The 23140-nt window shown below is 44.1% G+C and overlaps 1 protein-coding gene across 1 annotated transcript in view; it reads left to right on the top strand.

Annotated features, from left to right (window-relative positions):
* Positions 1 to 23140, top strand: part of DNAH2 (dynein axonemal heavy chain 2) — a 149350-nt gene that overhangs the window by 59585 nt on the left and 66625 nt on the right. The window contains exons 13-25 of the mRNA XM_056114802.1: positions 9774 to 9920; positions 11249 to 11405; positions 11882 to 12121; positions 12402 to 12590; positions 12750 to 12897; positions 14008 to 14200; positions 16414 to 16614; positions 16701 to 16857; positions 17460 to 17634; positions 18016 to 18179; positions 19784 to 19945; positions 20042 to 20145; positions 22877 to 23033. Of these exons, the coding sequence (XP_055970777.1) occupies positions 9774 to 9920; positions 11249 to 11405; positions 11882 to 12121; positions 12402 to 12590; positions 12750 to 12897; positions 14008 to 14200; positions 16414 to 16614; positions 16701 to 16857; positions 17460 to 17634; positions 18016 to 18179; positions 19784 to 19945; positions 20042 to 20145; positions 22877 to 23033 (2194 nt within the window). The remainder of the gene's footprint in view (positions 1 to 9773; positions 9921 to 11248; positions 11406 to 11881; positions 12122 to 12401; positions 12591 to 12749; positions 12898 to 14007; positions 14201 to 16413; positions 16615 to 16700; positions 16858 to 17459; positions 17635 to 18015; positions 18180 to 19783; positions 19946 to 20041; positions 20146 to 22876; positions 23034 to 23140) is intronic.

The raw sequence follows: 23140 nt of genomic DNA on the forward strand, positions 1-23140 counted from the left end.
TCCTGGCACAGCCATGTTAGTGCTGAGGCTGGTACCTGGGCTGTGGGGTGGTACTGGGTATTGAACTCACAGTCTCACACAAGCAAGATGGCAGACACTTAGTGGGTGTATTTAAATCATAAACGTAGCACATGATCATTGGTGGAGGCTATGGGGGTTACAGTGACTTTGTATATCAATACCATAAATTGTTAACACCCATTACAATGATGTTACCTAAATTATAAAAAAAATGATGTGGAAGGCTGGAGAGATAGTATGGGGTTAAGGAATATGAACTACTCAGTTTCAACTCCTGGCACCCCATATGGTCCCCTGAGCACTGCAGAGCAGAGTCAGTAGTAAACCCTAAGCACAACCTGGTATGACCCCCAAAACAAAACAAAACAAAAAGTATGTAAAGAAAAATGTGAAAATCCAGCATACAGCTCCACTCCCTGGAGGTAACTGTGTGGTTACTATATAATTGTAGGTCCCATTTTACACTGTGATCCTATTTTGTGAGTACATTACAGAGCTGTCAATTACTTGTAGTATTTTACAGTATTGCATAATTGGGTTGTACTTTAATCCAGGATTTCCCGAAGTGGGCAATGCTGCCCCCCTATCTGGGAGGGCAGCAATGAGCTCAGATGCAGTTAAGTGGTGCTTGCTACACCTTGGCTTAAAGAAGATACATTTTCCAGAGTCACCAAGTGATTTTTTTTTCCTGAAAAGGAATTGGTAGCCAGATGAGTTTGGGAACCTGATGGACTTATAAATTTCATAGTTTTCATAAAATTTCTGAATGTGAGTTCTGGAGTATTTTTGTTTTATTTTGTTTTGGGGCCGTGCCTTGTGGTACTCAGGGGTTAGTCCTGGCTCTGCACTAAGGAACTACTCCTGGCAGGGCTCAGGGAACCATATGGGATGCTGGGATGGAGTCCCGGTTGGCTGTGACAAGACAAGCACCTTGTATTATCTCTCTGGTCCTTACTGAAGGAGTTTAGCTGGACCTCCTAAACTTGAACCTTTCCCTGCATGGTGAGATGCTCCCTCTATTTGAGCATAGTGCCCATATAGTTAGGATAACTTAGGGTACAGCTGTACTCTCTGCTGTGATCATCACTTGTGGAGGAACACCTTGGATATTGACCTAAAAGTTCATTTAGGTACATCTCAGAATCTGAATACTCTTCAGAATAGAACTGAAGAGACTGACTTTGGGCCAGATATTTATGGCCTACATTTAGTCAAAACCCAGACTTCTTCCAGAGAGAAGAGATATTCCTGTTCTTTGATGGTTGTTTTCTAGGGAGATGTTATAAGCTATTTTACATTTTTGTGGTTTTAAGATAAAGCTGCCACAACCCTGTTTGTGATGGATCATAGGGATGAATTTGGAAAGTCTGGACTCATCAACCCATAAAGAAAACCAAGGCTGTTTTAGCTTTTCCAAAAAGTATTAACACTCTAAAAGGGTACAGATCACTTTATAAGGTTTAAACTCTTCTATGTCCCAGGTGTAGATGTTATCTTGAAATAAGCATACTTTCTAGATGTCCTGATCATCCCTAAAATTACCTAATTCTCCTTAGTTCTGGGAAACATCCTGTCCTTAATAGCACCTATTTTACCTTACAAGGGGTTTTCTTATCCCACATTGTATCCCAAATAGTGGATCTCTGAAGTCCAAAGGGACTTTTATCTCCTTTTATGGCCAGACCAGCCTTAGAGAGAGAGAGCACTTAACATAAACGTATTCCAGATGTGTCTAATCCTAGCAGGAGTGAGCTGTGTTGACAGTATCTTTGTCTCAGATGGCTCTGAAGAGTGGCATTTCAGCAGATCAGGCGAAGGGATACTAACATGTCTGCTTTTTGTATATCTAGAGTTTCTTTTCCTTGGCCTCTGTGTGTGTGTGGCGGGGGTGGGGGGGGAGGAGTGGACATTCAACCCACCCCATCCTGTCCTTTTGTTCTGTTGTCAGCATTAAACTTTTTTATAGTTGCTTATATAAAAAGCTTTTATAGTTGCTGACCACTTGTCTGAGGAAATATTAGGGAATGTTTCACAAAAATAATTCCATTCATGGGATCCCAGGGCCTGATCCCTAGCACCAATGGTTCTCCAGTACTACCAGGAGCAATGCCCCCCACTCTCAAATCAGAAGTAGTCCCTGAACACCACTGAGTGTAGTCCCAAAACAAAACAAAATTACTCAGGACTGTTTTTCAAAAGAAATTCTATCTATTAATAAATGGAATTTGCATTTCAGAAATTTATTGACAAGTTTCTGATTAAGACTGAACAATTTGTGGGGCTGGAGTGATAGTACAGTGGGTAGTGTGTTTGCCTTGCACGTGGTCGACCCAGGTTCAATTCCCAGCATCCCATATGGTCCTCCGAGCACTGCCAGGAGTAATTCCTGAATGCAGAGCCAAGAGTTAGTGCTGTGCACTGCTGGTGTGACCCAAAAAAAAAAAAAAAAGACTGAACAATTTGGGCCAGAACTATAGTACAGAGGGTAGGGCATTGGTCTTACATGTGGCCAACCTGGATTTGATACTGACATCTCATTTGTTCCTCTTAGTACCAGAGTACTGCTAGGAGTGACTCCTGAGTTCAGAGCCATGCTGGGTGTGATCCTCACTCTCACCCCCCCATCTGCCCCCCACACACAAAAAAAGTCTTTATATGATTTTCATCTTAACAACCAGAAAATTATTTAGTGTTTGTTTGCTTATTTAGGGGTAACTCCTGGCTCTGTACTCAGGGATCACTCCTGGAAGCTCTCTGGGAACCATATCTGGTGTCAGTTGCATGCAGAGCAAGCACCTTACCTACTGTGCTATCTCTCTAGCCTCTCAGTGTTTATATACATATATTTTTTTTATTGGGGGAGGGGTCACACCTGGCCATGCTCAGGGCTGGAGCAAAAGCACAGCGGTAGGGCATTTGCCTTGCAAGCCGCCACCCAGGCCGAGCCAGGTTCAATTCCTCCGCCCCTCTCAGAGAGCCCGGCAAGCTATTGAGAGTATCTCACCTGCACGGCAAAGTCTGGCAAACTACCTGTGACGTATTCGATATGCTAAACGCAGTAACAACAAGTCTCACAATGGAGACGTTACTGGGCCCGCTCGAGCAAATCAATGAACAATGGGAGGACAGTGCTACAGTGCTACCCAGCGATGCTCAGGGGTTACTCTTGGCTTTGCACTCAGGAATTACTGCTGGCAGTGCTCGGGGGACCATATGGGATGCTGGGAATTGAACCTGGGTTGGTTGCGTGCAAGGCAAATGCCCTACCCAAATGCCCTACCCGCTGTGCTATCGCTCCAGCCCTCAGTGTTTCTCTTAATGTGACTTGCTTTATATTGTTTACTACCGAGCCAAGTAATTTTTCTGTTGTTTCAGTTCTTTCCTTACTCGCATGACATTATTCTCTCTCTCTCTCTCTCTCTCTCTCTCTCTCTCTCTCTCTCTCTCCTAATTTGGGCCACACCCAGCAGTGCTCAGGGCCACTCCTGGCTCTTTGCTCAGGGATCACTCCTGGTGGGACTCAGGCAAGCACCCTGCCTGCTGTACTATCTCCCTGTCCCTTTTCTTGACATGAATATATATTTTTTTACTTTTTGAGTCACAACAGGTGATGCTCAGGGATTACTGCTGGCTCTGCACTCAGGAATTACTACTGGTGGTGCATGGGTGGACCGTATGGGATGCCAGGGATCGATGCCAGGGTAGGATGGCCATGTGGAAGGCAAGTGTCCTACCCACTGTGCTATAACTCCTTCCCCAACATGAATAATTCTTACTAATTTTGTTAGTGATTTTTTACTACGAATTCTTTCAGACTACTCACTAAAATACTTTAAAATAATATTTTTCTCACTGTCTGATGTTTAATATGATGCTGGTTTCAGATGAGAGCCCACCCTCCGAGAGTACTTGAGCCTTCGGTGTCAGTCTCGGGAGTTGCCAAGTGCTGCTATAGCAGGGGAAACTTCCCTGAGTTCAGTGACTTTCCCGAGTCTCTTTTTTTGTTTGATTCATATTTTTTTGATTCATTCTTTCATAGTGGATGGCTTTGTTTTGGTGGAGTACTTTTTTTTTTCTTTTTGGGTCGCACTCAGCGATGCACAGGGATTACTCCTGGCTCTGCACTCAGGAATTACTCCTAACGGTGCTCGGGGGACCATATGGCATGCTGGGAATCGAACCTGGGTAGGCCGCGTGCAAGGCAAACGCCCTACCCGCTGTGCTATCACTCCAGCCCCTGGAGTGCTTTATATTAGTCGTTTTCTGAGAAATAGTGCACTGGACCAGCTATTTTGTTGTTGTTTGCTTGTTTTTGAGCCACATCCGGCAATGCTCATGGGTTACTCCTGGATCTGCACTCGGGAATTATTCCTGGCAGTGCTCAGGGGACCACGGGATGCTGGGGATTGAACCCGGGTTGGCTGTGTACAAGGCAAGTGTCCTACCCACTGTACTATTGCTCTAGTCTCAAGGAGAGCTGCATTTGAAAACGTTCTTGTTGGGGCTGGAGGATAACGCAGTGCATAGGGTGCTTGCCTTGCACACAGCGGATCTTGGTTCAATCCTGGCACCCTGTGTGGTCCCTCAGGCTCGCCAGGAGTAATTCCTGAATGCAGAGACGGGAATAACCCCTGAGCATTGCCAAATGCGGCCTAAAAAAACTTGTAAAAATAACTGCCTTCTGCCTTCCCCTTGTTGAACACTTGTGAAGGTTTGGAATCCGAGGTTGAAAGTTATTTGCTGCTAGGAATTGTTTTTCTTTGTTGGGTTTCCTCTTTTACTTTGGAGGTTGCCCTTAAGTCTGGTGACCAACAGCTCATTTGTATCTGGGAAATGTTTACTCACTTAGAAAAAGAATGGGGGCAGGGACTGCATGATAATTCTCGGGCTTATTCCTGGCTCTGTGCTCAAGGGGTTACTGCTGGTGGTGCTTCAGGGATCATATGTGGTACTAGGGATCAAATTCGAGTCAGTTGTGTGCAAGGAAAGTGCCTTAACCTTTGTACTATCCCCCCAGCCCCTTTTATTTATTTGTTTTGGGGCCATACTTGGCAATGCTTTAGGGGACTGTCTGGTGCTGGGGATTGAAGCCAAGTCTCTGGCATTCAGATCATTCACAATAAGCCCTGTCTCAAAGAAAATAGTCCTCCCTCCTCGCTCCCTCGCTCCCTCGCTCCCTCCCTCCTTCCCTCCTTCCCTCCTTCCTTCTTTCCTTCCTTCCTTCCTTCCTTCCTTCCTTCCTTCCTTCCTTCCTTTCTTCCTTTCTTCCTTCCTTCTTTTCTTGGTTAAAATTAATTGGGAGGGGCTGGAGCAATAGCACAGCGGGTAGTAAAATACCTCCCAATTTCTTATTTTTCAGTATGGATTTTGGCAATTTTTTTTGATACCATAGAAATTTTATTTTGACTTTTCTAAATCCTAGAAGAATGTCATCTGAATTTTGATTTGGGATAGCATTGAATCTGTATAATAGCTTAGGTAGGATAGCCATTTTAATAATATTGATTCTTCCAATCCATGAGCATGGGATTGGAAGATTTTTCCATTTCCTCAGGCCTTCTATCCTTTCTTGAGTTATTTAAAGTTATTATGATGTAGATCTCCCAACATCTTTTTTTAAAAAATTTAATTTTATTTTTATAGTTATTCACTGGGCTGGAGCGATAGCACAATGGGTAGGGCATTTACCTTGCACGCGGTCGACCCAGGTTTGATTCCTCCGTCCTTCTCAGAGAGCCTGGCAAGCTACCGAGAGTATCCCGCCCGCACGGCAAGAGTCTGGCCAGCTCCCCGTGACGTATTCAATATGCCAAAAACAGTAACAACAAGTCTCACAATGGAGACATTACTGGTGCCCACTCAAGCAAGTTGATGAACAACGGGAAGACAGTGCCGCATACAAGGCAAATGCCCTACCTGCTGTGCTATCACTCCAGCCCCGCTGTATTTTTTTGTTTGTTTGTTTGTTTATCCTAGGAGCTTTTTTAGTGGACTCTTCTATGTATATCATTATGTTATCTGCCAATAGTGATCATTTGAGTTCTTCTTTTCTAATTTTTATTCTTTTGATTTGTTTCTCTTGTCTGATTGCTATAGCCACTTGTATCATCTCAGAGGAAATTGTTTCTGTTTTTTTACCATTAAGGATGACACGCGGTGCTGGAGCAGTAGCACAGTGGGTAGGGCATTTGCCTTGCATGAGGTTGACCCGCCTTCGATTCCCAGCATCCCATATGGCCTCCTGAGCACTGCCAGGGGTAATTCCTGAGTGCAGAGCCAGGAGTAACCGCTGTGCATCGCTGGGTGTGGCCCAAAAAGAAAAAAAAAAAGGATGAGACTGGTGTGTGGGCTTATGATGGCCATTATTATCTTGAGGAATGTTCTTTCCACCCCTATTTTGTTGAGGGTTTTTAATCTCAAACAGATAATGGAACTTGTCAAAGGCTTTCTCTGTATCAACGTATCAACTGATGTGATCATATGACTTTTATCTTTCTTTTTATTGATGTAGTGTATTATGTTAATTGATTTGCATATGTTGAACCATCATTGCATTCCTGGGATGAATTCCACTTGATCAGGGTGTATGTTTTTTTTTTTCTTTTTTGATATGTTGTTGGAATTGGTTAGTTAAGATTTTGTTAAGGATTTTTGAATCAATATTCATCAGGCAGATTGATCTGAAATTTTCTCTGAAGTGTCTCTGACTGCTTCAGGTATTAGTGTAATGTTAGCTTCATAGAAGGTGTTAGAAATGATTTGTCTTCAATATTTTGGAAGAGCTTAAGGGCAGTAAATCTTCTCTGAAAATTTGATAGAACTCACCAGTGAACTCTTCTACACTGGGACTTCTGTTCCTGGAGAGATTCTTAATTACTATTTCAATTTCCTTACTTGTGATTGACCTGTTTAGGTTTTCTACTTCCTTCTCCTTCTGCTTTGGGAGATCTCATGACTCTAAGAATCATTCCATTTCTTCTAGGTTCTCCACCTTAATTGATTCTTTGATTCTTTAATTCTAGGTTCTCCACCTTAATTGATTCTTAATTGATTCACCTGATTTCATTGATTCTTTGAATTTCTTTCTTGGTTTTTATGTTGTCGATTTTTTCTCTAGTTTTAATTATTTCCCTTCTTCTACTTCTTGGATTTGTCTGTTATTCCTTCTCCAGACCTTTGAGATGAGTGTTTAGGTTATTGATTTGAACTTTTTCTTCTTTCTTAATATAGGCCTGCATTTCTTTGAGTTTCCCCCTCTGTACAGTTTTCAAGTGTATCCCAAGATTCTGGTACCTTGTGTCTTCATTTTCATTAGTTTCAAGGAATTTTTTAAATTTCTTTCTTGATTTCCTCTTTGATCCAATTGTTGTTTAGCAGTGTTTTGTATAGCTTTCAAGTGCTGGAAGTTTTCCTCATCTTCTTTTTTTTTTTTGTGCTTAATTTTTACTTCCATGGCATTGTGGTTTGAGAAAGTAGTTTGTAAAATTTATATATTTGTAAATTTACTTTTTTTTGGCTTTTTGGGTCACACCTAGCAATGCTCAGGTTTTGGGGTCACATCCAGTGACACTCAGGGGTTATTCCTTGCTCTGCACTCAGGAATTACTCCTGGTGGTGCTTGGGTGACCATATGGGATGCCGAGGATCAAACCCGGTCAGCTCTATGCAAGGCAAAGACTCTCCTCACTGTACTATTGCTTTAGCCCCAATTTATATATGCTTGAGTTGTGCCCTAATCTATCCTGGAGAATGTTCCAGGTGCATTAGAGAAGAGTGTGTATTCTTGTTTGTGGGGATGTAGAGGCCTGTATATGTCCTACAATCCCAGTTCTTTCACCTTCTCATTTAGGGCTCTTGTCTCTTTATTGATGTTCTGTCTCGTTGATCTGTCTAGTAGGTAAAGTGGTGTGTTGAAGTCTATTATTGTGTTTTTGTCAGTGTGTTCTTTGGGTTTGTGAGCAGATGCTTTATGAACTCTGCCGAGCCTTCACTTAGTGTGTAGATGTTGATAACAATTTGTCTCCATCTATTGTTCCCTTGATTAGTAGTAGTGTCATAATTGTGTCTAATTACTTTCTTTGTGTTGAATGGAATTTGTTCTGATAAAAGTATGGCTTTTTGTCCCAGTTTTTTTTTTGTCTTCCATTGGCTTGTGTAATTGTTTTCCAGACTTTCACTATAAGTCTATATTAATCCTGTGAGTTTAGGTGTATTTCCGATAGGCAGTAAATGGATGGGTTTACTTTCCTGATCCATCTAGTTATTCTACACTTTTTAATAGGGGAGTTTACCTACTGACATTCAGAGAGATTATTGACATAAAGGGCCACGTTGACTTTTTTTTTTTGGCTTTTTTTGGTCACACCTGGCTATGCGCAGGGGTTACTCCTGGCTCTGCACTCAAGAATTACTCCTGGCGGTGCTCAGAAGACCATATGAAATGCTGGGAATCGAACCCGGGTTGGCCGCATGCAAGGCAAATGCCCTCCCTGCTATGCTATCACTTCAGCCTCTGTGTTGACATTTTTGTGTTATGATTTTGATGTTCACAGTTTCTGTACCTCACCTCCAGTGAAATGTCCAAGATCTTACCCTCCACCCTGTCCCTGTGTTGCTTCTAGTGTCTTTTTTGTTTGTTTGTTTTGGGGGCATACCTGGTAGTATAGCTTACTTCTACCTTTTCACTCAGGGATCACTCCTGGCAGGGTTTGGGAACCATATGGGGTGCCTGGAATTGAACCCAGGTCAGCTGCCTATAAGATACATGCTCTACCTACTGCATTATCTCTTCAGCCCAGTCTCTTGTCTCTTATATTGTTAAACAGTACTTGCCTGAAGAAATGACCCAAAATGTTTTGGAATTTTCACCTTAAAATTTTTCTTATCTTTTTGTTTTTGGGCCACACCTAACAGGAATTAGGAACTACTCTTTGCATGCCAGGGGTCTACTTTCAGTTCCTGGCAAGGGGAACACCATTGGGTGTAGCCCTAAGTAAAATAAAACAAATAGGCATAAAATAAAGACCTCTGCAGTCATCACTCTTTTTTTTTTTTTTTTTTTGCTTTTTGGGTCACACCCGGCGATGCTCAGGGGTTACTCCTGGCTCATGCACTCAGGAATTACTCCTGGCGGTGCTGGGGGACCATATGGGATGCTGGGAATCTGAACCTGGGTCGGCCATGTTGGCTGCGTGCAAGGCAAACACCGTACCCGCTGTGCTATCACTCCAGCCCCAATCATCACTCATTTGAAAGAAAAGAACACTGCGAGAAAGAAGTTCAGAAGTTCCTAATTTAGAAATTTTTTTCTATTGAATTTGTTGTCAGCATTTACGTTTTAGAATATGGAGAGCAGGAGGGATAGCTTAACGAGCTGAACACATGCTTCACGTGTGAGGCCTGGGTTCAATCCCCAGCATCGTGTGGTCCCCCCAGCACTTCTGAAACTATCTCTGAGCACAGAGCACAGAGCACAGACAGAGAAATGGTTTGTGGTCAGATCACTTGTGGCATCATTTTTGAATTGTTCCAGGAGTACATGTTCCTGTCTCCTTTGTCCATCATGAATGATGGGCAAAGTCTTCTGACAAAAGGCCGTAGTGTGGGTCTGCTATCATGATCTGAGAGTCTCCCTCAATTTTTGGTGGTCATCCAGAGACTGAGTCGGGCGCTTCACTTTCTCTCTAGAAATCTCAGTGTGACAGAGACAAGATGGAGTCTGTGAGACTCAGTTGCTTTGCTTTATCCCGAAGGTCCCTACTGATTCTTTTTGTGGAAATTGATTACTGGGAGCGGCTGCTGTTCGAGACACCCCATTATGTGGTAAATGTAGCTGACCGTGCTGAGGATCTGCGAATTCTTCGTGAAAATCTGTTACTTGTTGCCAGAGACTATAACAGGTAGGACCCCTTCCTCACTACAGCTTTCCCAGATATTTTATGTTTCCTCTTTATCTCACTTGTCCATGATGTTGTCTGTTTCCTACATGTACATTTTTATGTTTTATCCGCCCCTCTCGGAGAGCCCGGCAAGCTACCGAGAGTATTTCACCCGCACGGCAAAGCCTGGCAAGCTCCCTGTGACGTATTCGATATGTCAAGAACACTAAAAACAAATCTCACAATTTGTTGTGAGACGTCACTGGTGCCCGCTCAAGCAAATTGATGAACAATGGGAGGACAGTGCTACAGTCTACCCTTCTCAAAAAAAAATTTTTTTTTATGACACTGATTATTTCTGTACCTTGTTTTTTTTTTTTTGTTTTTTTGTTTTTTTGGTTTTTTTTGAGGACGTGTGGGTTTGGGCCACATTGGATGGTGCTCAGGGCTTACTCCTGGCTCTGCACTCAGGGATCACACCTGTAGGCTTAGGGGACATACTGGATGCCAGGGATTGAGTCTGTATCAGACATCTACAAGGCAAGGTGTACAATCTCTCTGGCCCATTATTTCTGTCACTTTTGTCTTCCAGCTTTAGGGTCAAGAGAAAAAAACTAGCCAGGGCCCCTCTCACACACAGAGCACTTGGGTCTATATTGTAGGCCTCGGCTACCTCCCTAGGAATGAGATAGGTTGGGTATAGCGGATTCATTGATCCAAAGTCATGATGGTCCCCTTTATCTTTACCCTGTGGCACTTGTCTCTGGAGTAGGTTTTGTCCTGGTTGGATACCTTTCTTAGCCCAGTTAGAACTGGAGTAGAACCAGCAATCTAGACTAGCAATATCTGCTATAGTAGCCACTAGGTGCACATGATTATTTCTATTTAAATTAAAATTAAAGTAATGAAAATTCAGTTATCATTTCACAAGCCATATTTCAAGTGCCTTAAAGCTGCCTGTGCTAGTTATTGACTGCTAATTGTACAACAAAAATATAGAACATTTCAGGCCTGTGATCATTCAACCGGTCCCTGTAGAATACACATGCTTTGTATTCAGGAGAGCAGGGTTCAAGCCCTGGCGCTGCATAGTCTTCTAACTGTCAGGAGTGACCCCCGAGCACAGTGCTAGCAGGAGTTCCTGAGCACTGTCAGGTATGGCTCCCCCAAACCAAACCCAGTCAGACCCCGAAACAAATAGTAGCATGTTTCCATACTGCAGTTATGTTAGCGGGAGCTAGACTAAAGTCATGAACTTCCAGAGTTCTCTGTCAACTCTCCTCTCGTGGGGGAGACCTGCAGAGTCTGTCCCTACCTGCCACCAGCTGCCTGTCTTCTCTTCTGTTCAGGATTATTGCCATGCTGTCTCCAGATGAACAGGCCCTATTTAAAGAGCGCATTCGATTTCTGGATAAGAAGATCCACCCTGGACTCAAGAAATTAAATTGGTCCTTGAAGGGGGCCAGTGCCTTCTTTATCACAGAGTGCCGCATTCATGCCAACAAGGTAGGCCTCAACCCAAAAGACTGGTGCATGTTTCTAACAGAAGTATCTGAGACTTGGATAGTCTTGGGTCGTGCTAGACAGACTGGGGGAGAGGTAAGAAAGAAAGGTCATGTTCTTGGGAAAGCACTAGTTTTGGGCTTTGTTTTGGGCCACACCCAGTGATAGCCAGGGCTTATTCCTGAACTCACTTGGTGCATGTGGTTATTTTTATTTTAATTAAACTTTAATTAAATTGATAAAAATTCAGTTGTTTTCACAAATCTGGTGGGCTTAGAGGGACCATCTGGGTTGATGGGTTTGAACCCTGGTCGGCTTTATGCAAGACAAGTGCCCTGCCCATTGTACTTTTGCTCTAGCCCCAGGGGGAAGCACCTGACAAAAAAAGTCAACATAAAAAGGAGAGGTGGGAAAGTAGAATTAGGTGTAGAGGGTCTTTTCCTAAGCTGAAATTCCCCATGGGTGGTGTCTGACTCCAGGTACAAGCAATTGTGAATGAATTCAAGGCATCCACTATGACCATTGGCTGGCGAGCCCAGGAGATATCAGAGACACTGCTGGTACACATTAGTGGCAAACGGGTATACAGGGACCTTGAATTTGAGGAGGACCAGAAAGAGCATCGGGCCACTGTGCAGAAAAAATTGATAAGCCTGCATCAAGAGGTGGTGTCCATCATGTCCAACACCTATGAAGTCTTCAAGAATGATGGCTCTGAGGTAGGGATCCTGTGCCAGGACTTTGCGGAATAGAAGTCCCTAGTCCCCCAGCCTCATTAGACCATTCTCTTGGTCTTCCCCCTTCCCCCAGAGTGTGCCGCTAATTTTGCCCTCTTTCTTCTCTAGTCTTAAATTCACTTTAGTGTTTCAGACCATATTCTGTTAGGACTCAGTATCTTGCCTTTTTATTTAAACCTACTTGTTCCTTTATCCACAGATGGTTCTAATTTTTAGGACCCACTGCTTTTCCCTGAGGGAACCCCTTTTTCTTCTCTTCCAGATTCAGCAACAGTGGATGCTGTACATGCTTCGGTTGGATCACATGATGGAGGATGCCCTGCGTCTAAATGTGAAGTGTTCATTGCAAGAACTTTCCAAGGCTATTAATGGCGATGGAAAGACCACTCCAAATCCACTCTTCCGTGTTCTTGTCATTTTGAAGACTGATCTGCAGGGAGGAATGGCACAGGTGGGGGTCACTTTTCTCCCAACAGCCACAAATTCACACTGTATTTGTGAGTTTCTCTCAACACTTGGCCTTTGATCTTGACTTGATCTTTTTGTCTCTAACCTGGACTTGTCTCTTCCATGACCTGTGTTAAGCATCTCTCTATTACGTTTCCCACAGGTAGAATTTTCACCTACTCTGCAGACTTTGGCAAATGTGGTCAATGACATTGGCAGTCACCTATTCACCACCATTTCTGTCTTCCAACACCTCCCTGAAATACTTGTCAAGCGCAAGTTTCTTCGTGACCCCATCTGTGTCATTGTGGGTGAGTAGGTGATGGTGTGGGTACCAGGTGTAAGTGTATCAGAACCCTAGGAACAGGTGAGGTTGGGGAAGAGACCAGGACTGTTTCTAGACACTTTGGGCCAGTCATCTCAGAAAAGTGAAAACCTAAGTTAGGGCCAGATTGGTGAAAGGATCAAGGCAGAGATGGGGGGTCAAGATTAAGTGAGTAGGCAGAGGCAGAGTGGGATGGGGGGATGGGGGGTGGGAGGGATCCTGGGATCCATGGTGGTGGGAAATGGGCACCGGTGGAGGGATGGGTATTTGATCATTGTATAATTGAAACCCAAGCACAAAAATGTGTAAGCCTGCAACTGTACCTCATGATGTCTCACTATTAAAAATTTTTTTAATAAAAAAAAAAGATTAAGTAAGTAGGAACCAGTGAGATAGCTCAGTGGACTGAGCATGTGCTTTACATTCACTGGTATCTTGGTGGGGGTTTTTTTGGAGGATTTATTTTTGTGGGACAGAGGACAATCTGGTGGTGTTCAGGACTCACTTCTCACTCTGCATTCAGCGGTCACTCCTGCGAGGTTCTATCCCCAGCACTGCATATGGTCCCTTAAGCACTGCCAGGAGTAATCCAAAATACAGAACCAATGTATTCCCTGAGTAGTACCAGGTATAAACTCTTTTCCTCAAAAAGAGAAGGAGTTGTGATTTAAAATGGGAGATTAGGGAAGACAATTTGGGGGCTGGGGTTGAGCTATAAAGATAGGGGGCCAGAGTGATAATACAGCACATAGAGTGTTTGCCTTGCATGTGGCCAACCCTGGTTTAATCCTCAGCATCCTGAGCCTGCCAGGAATTATCTCTGAGTGCAAAGTCAGGAGTGAGTCCCCAGTACCACTGGGTTGGCCCCTCAAAAAAACCTTTCAAAAATAAACCACCAAAATACCAGTGGGTGAGAGAAACATAGGCTAATCATTGTGTTTTCCCTGCCTCCGCCTTCATTTTCTAAGGAACTTGCTCCAGCCCTGCCTCTCTGGAGAAGTGGTCTTGAGCAGAAGAATAGAGTGGTAGCCAGGGACTAGGCTGGGACTTGAGTTGGGATGGGAGTCAGTGAGAACGATTTTGCTGGATCTTACAGAGCGAGATGAGGAAATCAAGAAGATCCAGGCCCAGATCAGCAGCGGCATGGCGAACAATGCGAACATGCTGCAGAGCTACCTCAAGACCTGGGACATGTATCGGGAAATCTGGGAGATCAACAAGGACTCGTTCATTCGGCGCTACCAGCGCCTCAATCCCCCAGTCTCTTCTTTCGATGCTGACATTGCTCGGTAAGGAGTGAAAGTAGCATGATATCCGCCTCTGAGGGATGTGGAATGGGAAGAGGACATTCAGCTTAGAGATCGGAGAGAGAGAGTGGGCATATGGATTGAAGCAGACGTGTGTGTTCAGCTGTAGGATCAGGACAGCACACAGAGCTTTGACCCTTTATTTCTCAAGGACAGAGATCAGATAAAAGATGAAGAAAATTTAGGGGTAAAGCCATTTGGGGGGAGGTACCCATAGGGTTCTATAAAGAAGAAATGCTGGGAGACTGAAAGATGAGAGAAATAAACAGAGTGAAGTTAAAGAGAAGATTCTTCAGTTCAGGTTTGAGCACTCATCCTTTCATTCATTCATTCAATAAACACGACTTTCTTATGGATGGTAGGGAATAAAGAAATAATCAAGTGCTTTCTTCCTGAGAATAGTAGTAGGGAAGGAAGACAAGAGAATTATTAAAAAAGCAATCAATGGGCATGGGATCTTGAGGAAGATCAAAATTCTAGCTCTACCACTTACTGACTACCTAAAAATCTTGACAGGTTATTAATATTCTCTCTGAAACTGATGTTACAATTCCGATCTTACAAGGTTGTGAGATATAGGTGAAAGCATTTTAGAAACTCAAAAATGCTGTACTAGTATACTTAGTGTCACTGAATATCACGGTCCTCCCATTGTTCATCGATTTGCTTGAGCGGGCCCAGTAACGTCTCCATCATGAGACTTGTTGTTACTGTGTTTGGCATATTGAATACATCACGGGTAACTTGCCAGGGGGGGCGAGATACTCTTGGTAGCTTGCTGGGCTCTTTGAGAGGGGCGGAGGAATCGAACTTGGGTTGTACATATCATTAATGTACTTAATATTACACAAACTCAATGTGCTATAAAAACAGGACCTTGAATAACATTCCTTTGATCAATGTCTTGTTTATCTTATTTTGGTTTTGTTTCTAGACTGCACCTGGTTACTTACATTCAGGGACTATCCCAGTTAGTTGCTCGGTGGTTACTCCAGTCAATGCCAAGGATTGAACTTGGGCCTCCTGCATGCAAAGCTTGTGCTCTAGCCCACTGAGCTATTACTCCATCCTCTTCAATGTTGTTTTATTATAATATTGATGAGGAATGAGAAGGAGCACATGCTTTGCATGTTTGAGAAGTCTTGAATTCAGTCCCTGGTACTGCAAACAAACAAAGCCCTCAAACAAAGAAGACAACCATATCTAGTATGATGTTGATGAGAAAAAAAAACTATCCTGACAAACATTGAATATCCTGATTTTTGAAGGCATACTTTTATTGCTTTGCAAATGGTTGCAGTATCTAAAAACGATAAACAATGTTTGGAGAGGACCTACTGTCCATTGATTAGGATAGACAAGATGGCAGGCAGTTCAGTGGAAGAAGAGGGTCTCTAAAGCAAAGGGCTTTAAGAAGGCTTCATGAAGGAAGTGACTTGGGTTTGGGTTTTGTGGGCAGGATAGGATTTCCACAGGCAGAGTTGAACGGTGAGAGGGTGTTCCAGCGAATGGCCGTAACTTAAGGAAGGGCCTAAGGATGGGGATGCGTGAACATGCTCACAAGTTGTGGTCTAGAACCCCAGCAGAGAAGAAAGCAGGCAAAGAAATTAGATGCAGGGTTGGAGCAATTCCACAGCGGGTAGGGTGTTTGCCTTGCACGTGGCCGACCCAGGTTAGATCCCCGGCATCCCATATGGTCCCCCAAGCACCGCCAGGAGTAACTCCTGAGTGCAGAGCCAGGAGTAACCCCAGAGCATCGCTGGGTGTGACCCAAAAAGAAAAAAAAAAGAAAAAAGAAATTAGATGCAGCTGCCAGTTTTATTCTTGCACACAGGATTTCTGGTGAGATTGGTTATTAGTTACAGATAGGGGAAACTAAGGCCTAAACAAGTTAAATGACCTACCATAGGTCCAGAGCTAGTAAGCAGCAGTGTGAACTCAACTCACATCTTTGCAACTCTCAAGTCTTAAGTACAGATAGCAGAGTCTGACAGGTTGCAGTGCTGGCAGTGCTGGGAAAAATGACAGGATTACTGCTGTGTGGGCCTGGGATAGGTTGACACAGGAGTGGGAGCAGAAGAATGTGATAGGGGTGCTGCACAGGTTTGGGGTGACCAAAGAGGACTGGAACCGGCATCAGGGTGGTTGCATGTCCACCAAGGAAAAACATCCTAGTGGAGACCGGGTCTTTCCAGCTATACAGAGGTTGCCAACAATGTGCAGAAAGAGGAGACAGTCCTCAACGTCCAGTTTGTGATGCTGGACTGCTCACACCTCAAGTTCTCACTGGTGCAGCACTGCAACGAGTGGCAGAACAAGTTCACGACTCTGCTCAAGGAGATGGCAGCCAGGCGCCTCCTGGAGCTGCACACCTACCTCAAGGAGAATGCAGAGAAGTATGGACTCAGGGTGCCCCGCATGAACTGGGGGAGGGCAGCCCTGGCCCTTTCCACTCACCAGCACTTTCTCTGCCTGTCCCCAGAATCAGCCACCCTCCCCAGACCCTGGAGGAGCTGGGCGGCAGTCTACAACTCATGGATACCCTGCAGCATGACCTGCCTAACCTGGAGGCCCAGATCCCTCCCATTCATGAGCAGTTTGCCATTCTTGAAAAGTACGAAGTGATAGTTCCAGAAAGTGTGAGTTTCAGTGGTGTCTGGTCCATCTGAATGGGGCCCATCGCAGCAGCAGACTGTGGGGTGACTCCCTACTGTGTCGACTCCTAAGTTGTCAGGAGCGGGAACAGATATGTAAGAGGGCAAGAAGACTCAAGATTCCAGAGCTGGGACTGGAGCGATAGCACAATGGGCAGGGCGTTTACCTTGCACGCGGCTGATCCAAGTTTGATTTCCAGCATCCCATATGGTATCCTGAGCACCACCAGGAGTAATTTCTGAGTGCAGAGCCAGGAGTAACCCCTGTACATCGCCAGGTGTGACCCAAAAAGCAAAAAAAAAAAAAAAAAGATTCCAGAGCTTCAGGCTGGGAGTGTAACTCAGCGGTAGCGTACATTCGGCATACCCAGCATGTGTGAGGCCCTGGGTTTCATGCTTAGCACTGAAAATGAATTTAAAAAATAAATAAATAAATTCAAGAGCCTCAGAGAGCCAAAGCCCACTCAGCTGCTATTCTGATTTCTCTATGTTTCATGTCACGGAGGGTAAGAAAGGAGTTCCGAAAAGCATTAAAGAGAAGACCAGACCTTTGCTCCTGGCTCATCCTCTCTCTCTGATGTCACCAGGTGCTGGACATGCTGGAAAGTCTCAATGGAGAGTGGCTCGTCTTCCAACAGACTCTGCTGGACAGTGAACAGATGCTGAAGAAACACAAGGAGAAATTCAAGACAGGCCTGATTCACTCAGCTGAAGATTTCAAGAGGAAAGCCCATAATCTTCTGGAAGACTTTGAATTCAAAGGTGCTCCTTTCTTCTCTCTCCACTTCTCTCCCACCCCATCTCCTGTCTTTGTTGTGAGCCAGTCTCTGATGGGAGCAAGGACAGTGCTGCAGGTGAGAGCCTGGTCACTGCTCTGGCCCTGCTCTGGCTGGTCTGATCACAAGGCAGCAGTCCCGCTTCCCACCTTTTACTTTTTGTATATCCCGTGTCCCACCTGATTCCTGCACTTTGTATCTTTTTTGCTAAGATTAACTATCATCCTTTCAACACATTATCTCTTTTTTCCCTCTCTCTATCGTGTGAGACGTGTGAGACGTGAGATTTACCCACAGAGACACGATAATCCTTGCAGGGGAACTTGGCTGTGGTGAGAAGCTGAGCTCCATCTGGAACTTTCCACAGGCCCCTTCACCAGTAGCGTGGGATACCAGACTGCTCTAGAACAGATCTCCCAAATGCGTGCCATGCTGAATACCATGAGGGAAGAAGAGAACAGTCTTCGTTCCAACTTGGGCATCTTCAAAATTGAGCAGCCGATCTCCAAGGACCTACAGCACCTGGAAAAGGTGCTGTGCAGAGCGGGGCCCTGGTGGTAATAATGAGAGGGCGTGGGCTTGAAGACTGGATCCCAAGGGCCTGGGTAAACAGCTGGGACCAAGAAGATAAATACATGAGGACTTTTACCATTTTAAAATATCGAGGTAAAAGTCAGTTAACAAAATCACCTCCCTGCCCCTTTTGAGACACACCCAGCAGTGCTGAAGTCTTACTTAGTTCTCCTGGCTTTGTGCTCAGGCATCACTTCTGGTGGGCTTGAGGGACCATATGGGATGTCAGGGATAGTAAGTACCTTGCCTGCTGTGCTATCTCTTCATCCCTAACAAGATAAACGTTTTAAGGAGAACAACTCTGGCACAATTGTATAGTATTGTACAACCATCACTTTTAGTTTTAAAACATTTTCATCATTTCCCCACCATCCCCAAATATATCTCCATTAGCGACCACTTCCTCATCTCCACTCCCCCTTTATCTCCACCAACTCCTGGAAACTACCAGAAAAGAAACTTTTTTATGGCATGGATTTGCCTATTCTGGGTAGTTCATATGAAAAATAGAACCATTTAATCTGTTTTTTTTTTTTTTGTATCAAAGTTCTTTCACTTTGCACACTCTTCTCAGGATCCACCCATGTCTGTCACTTGCACTAGTCCTTTTAGGGTTGGACAGTTTCCCCTGCATGTTCCAGATCACACTTTGTTTATATGTTAACCTGGTGAGAGGCATTTGGGTTATTTTCTCTTTTTGGCTATATGGAGTATGGTGCTATGATTGTGTGTGCCCTTATATTTGAATGAGTCCCTCGAGCCAGTTCTTGTGAATACGTGTGCAGGAGTACATACTTATAGTTTTCTGGATCATACGGTAACTGCTTAACCTGCTTTTGAATCACACTAGCCATGTTCAGGAAGAGTTCCTAGCTTAGTACTTAGGTGGCTCCTGGCAGTGCTTGAGGGACCTTGTAGCTCAAACTGGAAATTGAGCTCAGGGCTCACATGAGCAAAGTGTCCCTCTGGTCCTTTGAGTCATCTCCCTAGTTTTGTTTAACTCGAGGAACCATTTTCCAGCAGCTGCACCATTTTAAACTCCCACTGGCAATGTCTGAGGGCTTCTATTTCTCCACATCCTTGCCAATACTGAGCCACCCCTGCCTTTTGTTGTTGTTGTTCTTGCTGCCCATCAGGGTTTGACGTGATAGCTGACTGTGGTTTTGATTTGACTAATGACTAATGAAATTAAAAATATTTCAATGTGTTTATTACTTGAGAAGCTCTTAAGAGAGTGAAGAAAGAAAATGAACTGAGAAGGCAACTTTAACCTTCATGGAAAAGTGTCCCAGAAAAGGGGGGGCTGAAGTAATAGTACAGTGGGTAGGGCATTTGCCTTGCACACGGCTGACCTGGGTTCGATTCCCAGTATCCCATACAGTCCCCTGAGCACCACGAGGAGTAATTTCTGAGTGCATGAGCCAAGAATAACCCCTGTGCAACGCCAGGTGTAATACATAAAAGAAAAAGAAAGTGTCCCAGAATGAAAGGCGCAAAGAACTTGAGTGTCTGGGAAGAAGAGGGAAAGAGTTTCTTCCCTTTCCTTCTGTTCTGCTGTGCAGGATTTGGATGCACTGCAGCAAATCTGGGAGATCACACAGGACTGGGAAGAGAACTGGAACCAGTGGAAGATGGGTCAGTTCCTGACCCTGCAAACAGAAGCCATGGAGTCCACAGCCCATGGGCTGTTCCGGCGCCTCACAAGACTAGCCAAAGAGTTTAAGGTGTGTGGAGAAAGGCTGGGGAGGCCGAAGACAAGTCAGCTGAGAAAGGGGGATAGTAGATAGCTTGGTTTTCTGATACCTCCTACTTTTGCTCAGGATCGAAACTGGGAAATCATTGAAACCACTCGCTCAAAAATAGAGCAGTTCAAGAGGACCATGCCTCTCATCTCTGACCTGCGAAACCCTGCCCTAAGAGAGAGGTGAGGCTGCCCTTCTACTCCTGGGGATGACCCTGACCTGGTCCTTCCAGTGATCCAACCCTGGTGGAATGACTCTAGCCCTCCTCTGTCCAAAAACGTGCATTCTGAAGATGACGCTCCTTCACTGGAGCCTGCCTCTGTCCTCCCTCTCATGTTCACTGTCCTGGCTTCTCCTGTCTCCTCCCCTTGTGCTTCCTTTCTGGGGCTCTCTCTGGCCCCTCTCTTTCTCTTTTAATCTACGTTTGTTTTTGGCTCACACCCAGTGATGCTCAGGGGTAACTCCCAGCTCTGTGTTCAGGAATCGCTTATGGCAGTGCAGGGGGGACATGTAAGATTCCGGGGCTCGAACCCCGGTCAGCCATGTGCCAGGCAAGTGCTCCACCATCTGAACTATCTCTCCAGCCCCAGGCCCCTCTTCTTTTAGTTTATCTATCATAGCCTAGATTTATGTTTTCTCTCATACAAAAAGTATTTTTGCTTTTGTTTCTTTTTTAAAGAAGGGTTTCCCTGCCTTAGAGTTACAAATGTTTTCATTCATCAAATACTTCGTAATTTTATTTTTCAAGTTTCACCTTTTTAATGCACTTGAAATTTACTGCATGGTCTGGGAGACCTTTGAAACCATTTAAAATAGGATACATTTTTATGAATGGTGTTTTGATAATTATTTATAATGGGAAAAAATAATTTTCTTTTTTTCTCAGTGCCTGTGGTACAAAGACTTGGGCAGTTCTTCACCTTTAAGTATTATGTGGTTAAGAATAATCTAACGACTTTATTTTAAGTTACTTTATTTTTTATTTTTTTAAAGATTTTTGATATTTATTTATTTATTCTTCCATCACTCTATACTTCTTTTTTTTTTTTGATTTTTATTAGTGAGACACCATGAGGTACAGTTGTAGACTTACAAATTTTGTGCTTGGGTTTCAATTATACAGGTTTTAAGTTACATATTTTCTCTAAGCCTCATTTAATTTTATGTATATATATATAAAATAACTATCACCGTATCACTGTCATCCCATTGTTCATTGTTTATTCGAGCAGGTGCCAGTAACATCTCCATTTGTCCCAGCCCTAAGATATTAGCAGCCTCTCCTTACTCGTCTTTCCCAGTGCTGCTATATTGGAGGCCCTTTCAAGGTCAGGAGAGTGAGACCCATTGCATATATTTATCTTAACAAGAATTCCTCATTTATTGAGTGGCCATGAGAATTCATTGAGCTCTTTCATGTGAAGCACTTAGCCTGGTACACAATGAATCTGTCACAAACCTTGTCAGTCTCACTCACTCTTCAGAAAATCAACTTATCGAAATCTACATTTCCTACAACGCCTAGGATTTCATCTTAGAGATTTTTTTTAGGGGGATAGTGGGCCTCCTAAGTGGTGCTTGAGGGGTGCTATGGGGACACTGCATTCTTGGCCAGATGGAGTGATAGTTTTTGCCAGGACCTAAAGCTACTGTGCAGTTTGGGCCACGTGATACTTGTGGGCTTCCAGGATGGGTCATATGGTGCTCATGATTATATCAAGGTCCTGCATATGCAAAGCATATGACCCTGAGCCCTGTGCTATCTCCTTAGCCCCTGAATTTTATTTTGTTTGTTTACTTTGCTTTTTGGGTCACGCCAGGCATTGCACAGGGGTTACTCCTGGCTCATGCACTCAGGAATTACTCCTGGCATGCTCGGGGAACAATGTGGGATGCTGGGAATCGAACCCGGGTCGGCCGCATGCAAGGCAAACACCCTACCTGCTGTGCTATCACTGCAGCCCCTAGACCCTGAATTTTAGAGCCTTTTTAGTAAATACGTGTTGAATTGTGGATTGGTAAATATGTGGAACTGGAATATCCACAGGATGAATAATATTTTCCAGTAGATTCTTTCAGTAGGCCTTCCAGCCTCTAGACACTTGGCAATTTTTTTAGCTTGCAAACTTTTATTAGTAGGATTTGTTTTGTACATAAAATATCCCAGACAACATGCCCCACCCTAGTGTCTGCTTCCCTCCACCATTGCCCAGTGCCCCTCCCGCCTCCACTCTATTTCTATTGAAGACAGATTCTCAGTTTCTGTTGCCTTTGGATATTTAGTACTCCCTAACAATTATTCTCTATACTTCGCTTATGAGAGAGAATATTCTGTGTCTGTCCCCCTCTTTAAATTTATTTTTTATTTAAAGAACTGTAACTTAGAAAGTTATTGATAGCTGAATTTTAAGCATCTGATATTTTAACCCCAATCCTGCCACCAGTGTCAACTTCTTTCCACCGGTGTTCCCATATTTCATCCCACCCCCAGGTCCCCACCTGCTACACTTGCCACTTTGACAGGCATGTCATAAAGTCCAGTGTTTGCATCTTAGATCTCATGTTTCAGTGTTTGTGAGTCTGCTCTTTGATGTATGACTGTATCACTCTCCCACATCACCACTATAACCAGAGCCCTGATTCCAGTTCCCCATTACTTTCCCCCTTTGAAGCACTGTGGTCAAGGGTGGTCTAGGCATCCACCTTTACTACATTGCATTTCCTCAACCAGTTATTCTGTATGCCATAGATAAATGAGATCATCCTGCGTTTGTCTTTCTTCTTCTGGCTTACTTTGCTCAACATGATATCTCCAAGTTCCAACCAGGTTACAGCAAATTGCATGATTTCATTGTTTCTTGCAGCTGCATAGTATTCCATTGCAGACCCTTGACTTTTTGTTCTTGTCTGCAGGCACTGGGATCAAGTTAGGGATGAAATCCAACGAGAGTTTAATCAGGAATCTGAAAGTTTCACGTTGGAACAAATTGTAGAGCTTGGGATGGATCAGCATGTGGAGAAAATTGGGGAGATTTCTGCCTCGGCAACCAAAGAACTGGGCATAGAGCTGGTAAGATCCTCTTCCATGGGCCCCACTTCCTATGCATCGTAACTGAGGAGCAAATACTTTCAAAAGCCTTTCAGTTTTCCAATACCACTTGTTTCTTCTCCTAGTCT

The sequence above is a fragment of the Sorex fumeus genome, unplaced genomic scaffold, assembly GCF_029834395.1.
Source record: "Sorex fumeus unplaced genomic scaffold, SorFum_2.1 ptg000028l, whole genome shotgun sequence".
In the NCBI taxonomy this organism is placed as follows: domain Eukaryota; kingdom Metazoa; phylum Chordata; class Mammalia; order Eulipotyphla; family Soricidae; genus Sorex; species Sorex fumeus.